This window comes from Girardinichthys multiradiatus, chromosome 10, assembly GCF_021462225.1.
Source record: "Girardinichthys multiradiatus isolate DD_20200921_A chromosome 10, DD_fGirMul_XY1, whole genome shotgun sequence".
NCBI classification, from domain to species: Eukaryota; Metazoa; Chordata; class Actinopteri; order Cyprinodontiformes; family Goodeidae; genus Girardinichthys; species Girardinichthys multiradiatus.
The window spans coordinates 765,941-777,728 of record NC_061803.1 but is presented as its reverse complement, the minus strand read 5'-3'; the positions used below and the strand labels follow the sequence as shown (position 1 = coordinate 777,728).

The window sequence follows — 11,788 nt, the reverse complement described above, 5'->3', positions numbered from 1 at the left end:
ACCGACTCTACAAAAAGATTTTAACAGGGATGTTCTGTCAGGTTTGGTTATGACCTCCATGGTCAAAGTAAAAGACTGTTGACCTGTCAGATGTCTGACAGACCCTCCACCAGAAGGTCATTGGTAAATAAGGTGACTGTTCAAACTGCTGTATCCAAGCATATTTATAGAAAGTTGAGTGGAAAGAAAAACTTGTTAAAGGTTTGAGACAAGGAATTAATTGCAGTTTAAGTCAGAGCTTCAAGGCATGTCCAGGTCTGGACTACAACGATCATGTTCCTTGTGGTTAGCCCGAACCAGAGAGAACATCAGAAGCATTTTACATCCACTAAGGGGAAAAACACCTAGACTGTTGGTTCAAAGTTCTTGTTTCAGATGAAACGAGATGATTTAAGGAGGCAGTGTGTGTCCGCTGGGTTTTATCGAGGTCAGAGCAGCCATCTACCAGGATGTTTCAGAGCACTTCATGCTTCCCTCTGCTGATGAGCTTTTATGGAGATGCTGATTTGGACTTGGGACCTGCCCACGCTGCCAAAACTACCAATACCTGCTTTAATCACCATGGTAACTCATTCTACAAAAGGGGGAAAATGACTGATTTCATGGAGTTAATTACATGATATGGAACATCTGGTTTCCACAGACGAAGTGGACGGGCCACGATTCAGGGTCATAGGAAAAAGGTTTGGGGTTATCTAGGCTGGTCTGTTATCACCTCCACCCCCTGTTGTGGTGGTGTTTGTGTAGGGGTCTGTCCAAATCACTCCATGATTAGTTCCCAGGTGGAAATCTATGGTTCTCTGGGATGCTCTGGGCCTGAGTTGAACCCCCTGTGGGGTTCCTGCCCCCTTCAGACCCCAGTCATTGGGGATTGCCAGCTAACCTGTGGGGGTGCCTGGTTTCTGTATGCCTGGGGTGCTGCGACCTCTGGGAGCAAAGCTGTGCTGAAACGTGAGCAACCATCTTCTTCATATGGTACGCCTGAAATGTTGAGATGGGACCCATTAAGAACCAAGCCTGGAAAGTGATGCTTTGACAGTTATTGCATGAATGTAATGTAAGGGCTAGAAGTTTTAAAAGATCAAAATGTTCAAAATAAAACTTGATTTTAAATGATTTTATTCAAACACTGGCTATTAAAGTGTGTTGTTTTTCAAAAAGCAGCCCATCGGGTCTCCACAACAGGTTTCTTCTGTGCATGTGTGGTAGGTTACCTGTGTCCCTCATATAAAGCTTTAGGGAGACCGGGTCCGTCTGTATGGACACCTACAGTACCGACAGGCAGCGTTGGGGGCGATCCAGTGTGGTGCATGAGCAGAGAAACTTTGTGCATGTAACAAGTCAAATGATGAATTGGCGGTGATTTCCCATCAGTGGATGCCCCATAAACGCATCACAGCATTATAATTATAATAATTATAATATCACAGCATTATAATTATAATATATTATAATTATAATTATAATATATTATAATTATAATATATTATAATTATAATTATTATAATTATAATATCACAGAATTATAATGGAGTTGGAGGTGGATGAGTTCAGGTAGCTGCTGAAAGAATCACTAAACCCAAGTCAGATTCTTCTCAGGACACAGTCTGGTTGCCGTATGTCTAGAAAACACAACAAAAATGATATATTTTAATACAAAATGTGTTTTAAAAGTAGAAATGTTTTTTGGTGGAATGTGGCCTAAACCCTTCAGTCTTACCATGATCGTCATGGAAATCCTCCACATGACAACTTATAGGAACCATTTATCCCAACATGAGCTAAAACCACTGAACGTTAACAGCTATCAACTCAACTAAATTAACCGTTAAATGTTTGCAGTTTGTTTCAGAGCTTTACTGGAACCGTTCTGACTCTAAACTTGAGAAGTTATTCTAAAAGAAGATTCCAGATCCCAGAAGGTTTGTCTCCTACATCATTAACCAGACGTTAGGAGCTCACTGTCAGGTTTTATGAAGTTTCTCTTCACAAGAACAGAAATATGATTAAACATTTTCATAAATATGTAATTTGTTATTTTCCTGCTAAATGCCCCCACCATACCCTGGTAGTTATCAATGAGTTTTTGATGTCATGCAGCCCACAGCATCATAGATCCTCCACTGTACTTGACATTGGACATGAGGTGCTTCAGCTCATATTCAGTTTATGTTGCTGAAAAGCTCAAAGGTTCAGCATTGAACTGTTTACAGATTATGGGATTTTTAGCTACTGTAAAGGTTTCTGCATGTTGAAGGTTGGTTGCTCTGGTCCCAGCAACAGAAATGTGTTTTAAACCAGTCTGGACATTTGTGCCTCTAGAAAAACAGTGTGAAGCTTCATGAAAACATTTTTACCAAAAGAAACGTTTAAATTGGTTTCAATCTTCAACCCTTCATTAAAGTGCCTGTTTTCAGATCCTTTCAAAATAAAAGCCCTCCTGGTGACCTTCAGCCACTGCTGCTGTATTCCCAGCAGGGACCTTCTAATAGGTGAAACACCATGTCTCCCTGCAGCTCCCTTTGACTGATGCCTCCTCACTCAAAGCCATTTAAACATAAGAGCATATTCCAGTTTGGATTACACACACAAGGCTTTTTATGTGCCTTCAAAATGGCAAAGGCCAGAGATCTGTGTGGAAGACCTCAGGTTATTTTCCACATCTTCATTGGCTGGAAGCAAAACTTTAATACTCCCACATTTTTCTATTTAATGTGGAGAAATGAAACTGATGCATTTCTATAGAAATATTTCTCTCTATTCCCATAATTTTCTCCACAGCCTTGGTGAAATTCAAGCCTAAAACAAACATTGGAGATTAAATGACCTCTTTGTGTTTATTATTTACTTGTTATTAACGTTGCACATCAGTAGTTTCCCAATTTCCTGTACCTTTAATTCAGCTGTTTTTGCCGTCAGCTGCTAATTTAGCAGGCGGCATGCACATAATGAGGTCTCAGACAAAAGAACAGCTCGTATTTAGAGAGACGAGAAAGACTGGAAGTAATTATAAAAAACAGTCTCAGTTTGTTCAAGGAAGCAAAGAGGACTGAAACAAAGGAGGTGGATTTCCAATAGGTATTTAATAGAAGCGATCCATTCGGACTCACTGCCAGTAGCTAAACGCTCACATATTCACTCACATTGTAATATGTGCATTGACTTTTGTGGTCTGACTGCTGCACCACATTTAGTTTAACCGGCTCCAAAGACTCCTGTAGCCTCGAAGCACTTTATGCTAAGTTAATTTACCCAAATATATCCACGGCATCGCGGCTACAGCGAGCCTCCGCTCCTCAACATCAACAACTTTGTTAATGGAAACTTGCTGATCCATGAACGCTTTGTGCCACGCAGACAGCTGCTGGGGGGCAGTTCACACGTGAATGTTAAAAACCCGCAGATCGATGAGGGGCATTTGCAAAGGAGGCATGAGGTGTGTTTAATTATACCTGAATCAGGGCTTTGTGGGTGTGCATTGTCGTCGGGGGAGGTGCTGCTGTTGAAGCTCGGGGAACAGGCCCTGGTATTTAAATAGGGTCACTTCTGGGCCTCACCTTGCAAGTGTTATGCTATATTAAATGCCACTCATGTTAAGTGTGTCGAAGCCCTCCTCTCATGTAGTCAAGACATAAAATAAAGGTTAAACTGAAAAATGTCCCTTCAACAGCGAGCCAACATGCAATGATTGATCTCCCCTGTAAAGGAAACAAATGTTTCCACAGGCCTCTTTTACCACATTTAATGCAACACGCTGTAATAAGAAGGGACTGCATTACAATCTAAGTGTCAGTCAATCAGGCTCTCCAAAGGTCAATGAAAAATTAGCTAATGCGGGCTGAAACAAAACCAACTGAATTCCATCAGAACCGGCCCGTTTCACTGCGGTCTGCTGTGATAGAAAGATGCTACTAATAACACCAGCCAGTTTCTGCAGGAAACATCTTTCAGTGTGAAAGGAGGTTCTGGATCCCCCAGCTGAACCTCAGCTTCCTAACAACAAAGCATCATGGGAGATATAAACCCTCCAGACACCATTGTGTCTCATGCAGCCGGTGCTACATATGCTAATTAATTTCATTTTTAATTCAAATTTTTCCTCTCATATTGAGTTCAGTTTAAATAATTAAAACAGTTTCTTTCATGATTTCAGTTTTACTACAGTTTGACTCATTGAGCAGTCAGATCAGACAGATACACACAAGACAGACAAGCTCCAAACCCAGACAACTTGGGCAGAACCAGAACATTCAGTGGTAACTACTGGTTTAAAAGTTTAGCTTTAAGGTACGCATGGTATCAGCATGCTAAATCCTGCAGCCATGTATTACTAATTGCTGTTTCATTAGTGATTTAACTTCTTTAATTATCTTTTACTAAGTTTTACTGTTTCCACTTTAAATTTGACTTTAAAAGTCGAACATTAATTTTATATAAGGATGTCTGTTTCCATCTGACATTTAACGGAGGATAAACCTGGATGATGTTCTGCCTCCTACGTACGAAGGTGTGTGTGTGTGTGTGTGTGTGTGTGTGTGTGTGTGTGCGTACGTGTGTGTGTGTTGAAAAAATGTTGCGTTCATTAAATATTTGGGAAACATTTTTTCTGCTTTAATTCTGTGTTTTAAATCGTTGGTTTAAAACACAGAATTGAGCTGTCTTTGTGCAGCAGGTTAACTTATAATAAAATATAATTCATGAACGTATATTCAGCACTTTTCATGAGTTTTTTTCTTCTGAAATAACTTTAACAAACATCTTCTGTGCTTTTAAGGTTCTTCTGACACATCAAACGTTCACATCACAGTTGGACCTACAGGTTCTGTGGAAAAGCAAATGCAGGATACTAGAAATACTGACTGGCAGCACAAACTACGGCACCAAAGATAGAACAACACAGAGACTCTTTAGTGAGTTTGTATCTTCTGGTAAAAGTTGATCTTCTGGGTGACCTCTCCTTGAAGAAACCTTTTCCATCTCAGATCCAGTAGAACATCCTGTAGAACCTCTTGTTTCCTATTACACATGTTCAAGCTTTGGAAAATGTCTTGAGTCGAAGTTCTTGTCACCATGAAGAAATATGTCTTTCATTATCTGCCTTCTCAAAGAGTCCAGAAGTGCAGGTTCAGCTGTTGTGGCTCCAGAACATGAGCAGGGGGCCCGGTTGGGACTATAGAGGATCTGAATCCAGGCAGTGGTGGATCTGGAGTTGACAGGATGTAGTCGATGCTAAACTTGATCTCTGACTCTGGTTTTCCCTGCTGGTTAGAGGTCGGGATCAGGTGGTTTTGTTGGAGACTGGACCTGGGCCTTTCAGGGTTCAGATGGCAGAGGGCGGAGTCGAGCTCAGGGCGCCCAGACGACGGTCCTCGCTGGTTGCCGAGGCTCTCCACTGGGTGAAAGGAAGCCTCTCCTGAATCCCGGAGGCCAGTTTTCATGTTCCTGCGGCGCCTGCGACGTCGAAAGTTGCCATTTTCAAACAGGTCGAGCATGGATTCACACCCGGCTGCAAAAGTCCAGTAGTTCCCTTTTCCTTTCTCGTTACCTTCGGTCCGAGGAACCTGTTCAACCAGAGAACATCAGTCAGGTGGAGCTGCTTGTTTAGTCTTCAGAGAGCCAAGAGAGGTCTGATCATGACCAATCAGTCAGAACCAGATCATTTCCTCTGGTCGGTTCTGATCAGCACCGATCGGCAGGTCCAATACTGAAAAATCTGAATTCATTTTTGCCTTTTCTTTAATGCATTAAAAGTCCCATCTAGAAATGTTTTATTATCCACTTTATTGACTTTATTAGAAATCAGGCGAAGGAGAAAATCTTTCTAATTCCTTCAGTTTCTGTTGGATTCTTAACTTCTGCGTCTATCAAAGAATCTGTCTCAATCAGAACCAGCAGTTTGGACCTCAGAAAGCGGCTCTACAGACAATAGAATAAAAATGATTTATTTTCTAAAAGTGAATCTGTTTGATTGAATTAATAAAGCATCAATTTGAGTGTTTTTACCTTGATGAAGCAGCTGTTGAGGGACAGGTTATGTCTGATGGAGTTCTGCCAGGCTCTCTGATTGGACCGGTAATAAGGGAACCTGTTCATGATGAACTCATAAATGCCAGAGAGAGTGACCCGCTGCTCCGGGTTCTGCTGGATCGCCATGGCTATCAGAGCGATGTAGCTGGAGCACAGACGGAAAAGTCTGGATCAGGTTGTACAGAAAAATCCTTGTTCCGACCGGTTTGGATCCCAAGTAGTTTAATGCAAATATTTCCTTCTGTTTGGACAACAAATAATTACCTACAGTTGAGCCTAAAAGTTTTCACACCCCTGGCAGATTTACGTTTAAATGAATTTTTTAATGTGACCAACATGATTTTTCTGACAGGAGGTAATATTGATGCTTTGGAGCGACCCAGCCAGAGTTCTGACCTGGTTCTGATAGAGAATCTGTGGAAGGAGCTAAAGATTAGGGTGATGGTAAGAAGGCCTTTCTAACTTCACCGCACCGATGATTAATAATCAGAGGAACCCTGCAGAAAGCTGCTCAGCCGTTAGAAGAAGGGCTCTAATTATGTGATGCTAATAAAGATTTTTCACTGATTATAAAGAGACAATAAATAGTTTTCAAAGTTAATGTTTTACAAAAATGTAAATAAAAACAGATTTTCTTCAAAAATCAGAGATGCCGTCTCCTTTTATTTATTTATTTATCTGAGAAAAAATGTTTTTACAAAGAATAATATTGTAAAAAGGAAAAGTAGAGTTGAACAACTAGAACACTGATATATGGGTTGATATGTTAAAAATAAATAAATGTTCCATCTTTTAAGAAAGATATATCTTATAGTTAAGGAGCATTATTTTTTTAAACATTTTATATAATAATACTACTCCATAAATATATGCTGTATAGCAGAGAAAGATTTTAAGTTTTGGCACCAGTGATTTTATTTCAGTGCAGAAAAATGCAGTTTTTTCCAAAATGTAAAAAGCAACCATAACTTCTAAAGCAGGTAAATATGCAGTGGATTTAATAGTTACATGTTGGTCAAAAAGGCATTGTTAAATAATTACATTTTTTCTTAATTAGAAGGAACAAACATGATACATTTCTCTATTAAAACCTTTTTATTTAAATACTTTGCTGAAGATTTTTTCTAAATTGATGAGAATTTTTCTCAGAATTCTAAAATAATTTTCATCATATTTATTTTAGTTTTAATGAATATTATTTGTAGTGTAATAAAACAGCTTGCTTAGCTGGGTTACAGCATAAGACTATATGAGAATAATAAGTAAAAGCTATAGATTTGGGTCTAATCATTTCTCTATGAAATCCTGCATACCTGTAAGCGGGTCTGCATATCCTCTTCTCCTCATCGGTACCAGAGGACGGGTACCCGTCCCCGTCGTAGTTGAAGCAGTTGAAGGGGTAGTGAGAGTTGTCAAACATCTTTGAGGAGTCAGGTGTGGAACAGCAGGACCGTCCCGTCCAAAGCCCAGCAGCAACGCTCTGTCCTGCCGTGCAGCTCAGCCACCATGCTCTGCTCAGCCCGCTGACACTCTGAGCTCTGCTGAAGACGGCCAACCCCCCCCACCCTCCTCATCCCAGCTGCTCTCCAAGAACCGGGTCTAAAGACTCCCCCGCTACCTTAGCAGTTTTCCTTCAGCTCAAATCTTTCATCTCTAGATATTTTCTCCACCTGGTTTTTTTTATTGACTTCAAGCACATCTTTAAAGACCTCTTTTTTACATGCAGAGCCCGGTAAAAGTATTCACACCCTTAGAACATTTCACATTTTGTTAAAAACAAACTGCGGTTTATTTTGTTCGGGTTTTATGTGAAAGACCAACACAAAGTGGAGCAGAACTCTGGTGGTGCTGAAGCAGAAGGATTCACAAGTTTCAACTTTTTTATTTCAGTCAGTCAGTCATTTTCTACCGCTCCTTCCATAGTGGGTCGCGGGGAAGCTGGTGCCTATCTCCAGCAGTCTATGGGCGAGAACTTTTTTATTTTACGAATAAAAATCTGAAAAGTGTGGCATGTCTTTAAATTCATCTCCCTTTACATTGATACCCTGAATCCCCAAATCAGCAACCAGAGTTCAGCTGAGTGTGACTCTGACTGCAGATGTTCTGTTTCTGGTCTCAGAGGTTCTCTAGAGAACATCGGAGAACAACCAGCATCATGGAGTCCAAGGAACACAGCAGAGAGGCCAGGGAGAACGTTGTGGAGAAGGTTAAAGCGGGGTTCAATTCAATTCAGTTTATTTATATAGCACCAATTCACAACATGTCGTCTCAAGGTTCTTCACAACAGTCAGGTTCATACATTCCTATTAATCGTAACCATTGAACAGTTCAGTCAGATTCAGTTATTTATTCAAATTGAATAAAAAGTTTTTCTATCTAAGGAAACCCAGCAGATTGCATCCAGTCAGTGACTTGCAGCATTCACTCCTCCTGGATGAGCATGTAGAGACAGTGGACAGTCACTGGTGTTGACTTTGCAGCAATCCCTCATACTGTTCTACAGCAAGCTTTGAACAGAGCTCTGTTCTACCCATCATCTGAACATGGAGAGGATGGACCACCTGCAGACCTACCAAGACATGGAGGTCCACCTAAACTGACAGGCTGGACTCAGAACTTTAATCAGAGAAGTAGCCAAGAGGTCCATTGTAACTCTGGAGTAGCTGCAGAGATCTACAGCTCAGGTAGGAGAATCTGTTAATAGGACATATTTCAGTCGTGCACTACATCAATTTGGCCTTCAAGGAAGCGTTTGCCTTCTTGCTGAAGGATCCTATCGTTGAAACAAAGCTGTAAGAAGTTCTCTTTGTAGTTTGCAACAAGACATGGAGCAAATGTGAAGCTCTGGTCAGAGGAGAGCAAAATGAAACCCTTTGGCCAAGATTCATGGTGCTATCCGGCTTGAAAAACAAGCACACCACCCTGAACACACCATCTCCACAGTGAAACATGGTGGTGGCAGCATCATGCTGAGGGACAGGGAAGGTGGTCAGAGCTGATGGGAAGGTGGATGGAGGTAAAACCAGGACAATCCTGGATGAGGAGACTGGGATGGGGTCCACCTTCACCTTGGAGCTCATAAGTATTTTCTTGTCATTCTGCTTCCCAGTCAAAGCCACGTTTCCTGCAGAGTTGACCTCTAAATAAGCTTATTGGTGGGACCTGTGGGAGAATGTTACCTCTTTGCTCCCTCTGGAGACGCAAAGATCAATGCTCAGGTTCTCCTCAGTTTCTCCTCACGTGCATGAAGAGGTTAACAAACACTCATGTATTTCATATTAATTTGGGGCTTTTGGTGATTTATTTCTATTCTTCAGCCATTCTGGAGACATTTACACACAACAGTTGCAATTCTCAAATCCTGAAGTTCACATTTATTTTTATTTTTTTCTCATCAATGCAGACCTGAAATTATTCATACAGGCTCAAAAAGAACATCTAAGAAGGATTACTGCAGATTTAACCGAGTGAGGAAGTCTGTAGATTCAACGATCAGCAGCTTAAATGAGTACAAGTCAGTCAGATGTGTCATCACTCTTCCAGGGTCCAGAAGAAGACCCAAACTTTAACCCTCAGATGAGTGTATGTATATATTTGAACCAGTTCTTGGTTTTAAAAAGCATGGAAGCTGTTGAAGCATCATTCATGTGGGTCTTTAGTCCGTTGTTCCTCACCAGCGCCGGGTTTGGATCTCACAACAACTGTGAAGCAGAGAAAAAAACTCCTACAGGACATTATATGACTGCAAGACATAAACAGAGGGGGCCCTGGGGCAGGTTGCTGATCTGCATCCACTGTAAGTGTACTGGACAGACCCACCTCCATCCGGTTGGATTCTGGGTGGTCCAGTAGACTCAGAGGCTGCCTTTATGTTTGATTCCCGTTCTTTTTAGAGCCTAATCTCTCTCACTGAACTTAAAACAGCCAAGTTCACATCAACAAACTAAATTCTTTGTTTTCTTTTTCTCTCTGTTAACTCTTTAGTGTGCATGTGTGTGTGTGTGTGTGTGTGTGTGTGTGTGTGTGTGTGTGTGTGTGTGTGTGTGTGTGTGTGTGTCCGCCTGGTAGACCTTTAGTCAACAATGGGAAGTTTTGTAGATGCTATCTATAATGCTCTATAATGGCCACAAATTGTTTCCGTGTCTATAAATTAAGGGGATGTGTGTTTTCTAGGGCTCATAGCGGGCCAATCGGAGGTGTCCCATGAGGACGCCAGGGAAACAGCCCGGGGTCTGTCAGGTCTCTGTGTGTGGCCTCTCAGCTGCAGGAGTCACTTACATGTCGCTGAATATTCAATTCAATTCAATTCAAAAATACTTTATTAATCCCAAAGGGTAATTAATTGTTGTTGTAGCTCATATCATGAAGGTTTCTTCAAAGAGTCGTTGTAGATGCTGATGGCTGTGGGCAGGAAGGATCTCCTGTAGCGCTCCATCTTACAGCAGATCTGAAGAAGCCTCTGACTGAAGACACTCTGTTGTTGTAGGACAGTCTCATGAAGAGGATGCTCAGGGTTCTCCATAATGTTCTTCATTTTATGAAGAATCCTTCTTTCCACAATGATCTCCAGAGGTTCCAGAGGAGTCTCCAGAACAGAACCAGCCTTCTTTATCAGCTTGTTGAGCTTTTTTAAGTCCCTGGTTCTGATGCTGCTTCCCCAGCAGATGATGGTAGAAGATATCACACTTTCCACAACAGACTTATAGAAGATATGCAGCATCTTGCTGCAAACACCAAAGGACCTAAGATTCCTCAAGAAGTACAGTCTGCTCTGTCCCTTCTTGTAGATGGCTTCACAGTTGCATCTCCACTCTAGTCTGTTGTCCAGGTGAACAACGAGGTATTTATACTCCTCCACCACCTCCACTTCTTCTCCCATGATAGAAATAGTTTTTGACTTATTCCTGTTTCTCTTAAAATCTACAATCATCTCCTTTGTTTTATTTACGTTCAAAATGAGATGATTGTTTCTACACCATGCCACAAAGTGGTCCACCACCTTCCTGTACTCAGCTTCTTGTCCATCTCTGATCCACCCCACAACTGCAGAATCATCCGAGTATTTCTGCAGATGACAGGAGTCTGTCTTGTACTGGAAGTCTGAGGTGTACAGAGTGAAAAGGAATGGTGAGAGTACCGTCCCCTGTGGTGCTCCTGTGCTGCTGACTACCTGGTTAGACTCACAACCCTTCAGTCTCACAAACTGTGGTCTGTTTGTCAGGTAGTCTTTGATCCAGGAGATTGTTGAGGCCTCCACCTGAGTCTTCTGGAGTTTCTGACAAAGCAAATCAGGTTGGATTGTATTAAATGTTCTGGAGAAATCAAAGAACATGATCCTCACAGTGCTGCTGGCTTTGTCCAGATGATAGTGGGTTTGTTGAAGCAGGTGTATGATGGCATCTTCAACTCCAACTCCACAGTGATAAACAAACTAAAGGAGGTCCTGATGGTTTACTGTTTGCTTACTCAGGTGGGCCAACAGGAGTCTCTCTAGGACCTTCATGATGTGAGATGTCAGGGCAACAGGTCTATAGTCATTGAGGACTGATGGGTGAGTTTTCTTTGGTACCGGAACAAGACAGGAGGTCTTCCACAACACCGGAACCTTCTTCTTGGCCAGGCTAAGATTGAAGAGGTGCTGCAGACTTATCTGCTGAATGAAAACCTCCTGTTCCACCTCATCCCAAAGAAAACTGTGGAGTCCAGTGAACCCATCGTGATGTTCCAGAAACCAGTCTGAGATGATCTGAGCTTTGTGGCG

The 11,788-nt window shown here is 41.7% G+C and overlaps 1 protein-coding gene across 1 annotated transcript; it reads right to left on the bottom strand.

Moving 5' to 3' along the window:
• Positions 1 to 3,064: 3,064 nt before the first annotated feature.
• On the bottom strand, positions 3,065 to 7,542 carry foxl3 (forkhead box L3). Its single transcript, XM_047376777.1, has 3 exons — positions 7,341 to 7,542; positions 6,004 to 6,172; positions 3,065 to 5,561 (listed from the first exon to the last, which is right to left on the bottom strand). Exons 1-3 carry the CDS (start codon positions 7,445 to 7,447, stop codon positions 5,103 to 5,105), a joined length of 735 nt encoding a protein of 244 aa, XP_047232733.1. The 5' UTR covers positions 7,448 to 7,542; the 3' UTR covers positions 3,065 to 5,102.
• Between the last annotated feature and the right edge of the window lie 4,246 nt (positions 7,543 to 11,788).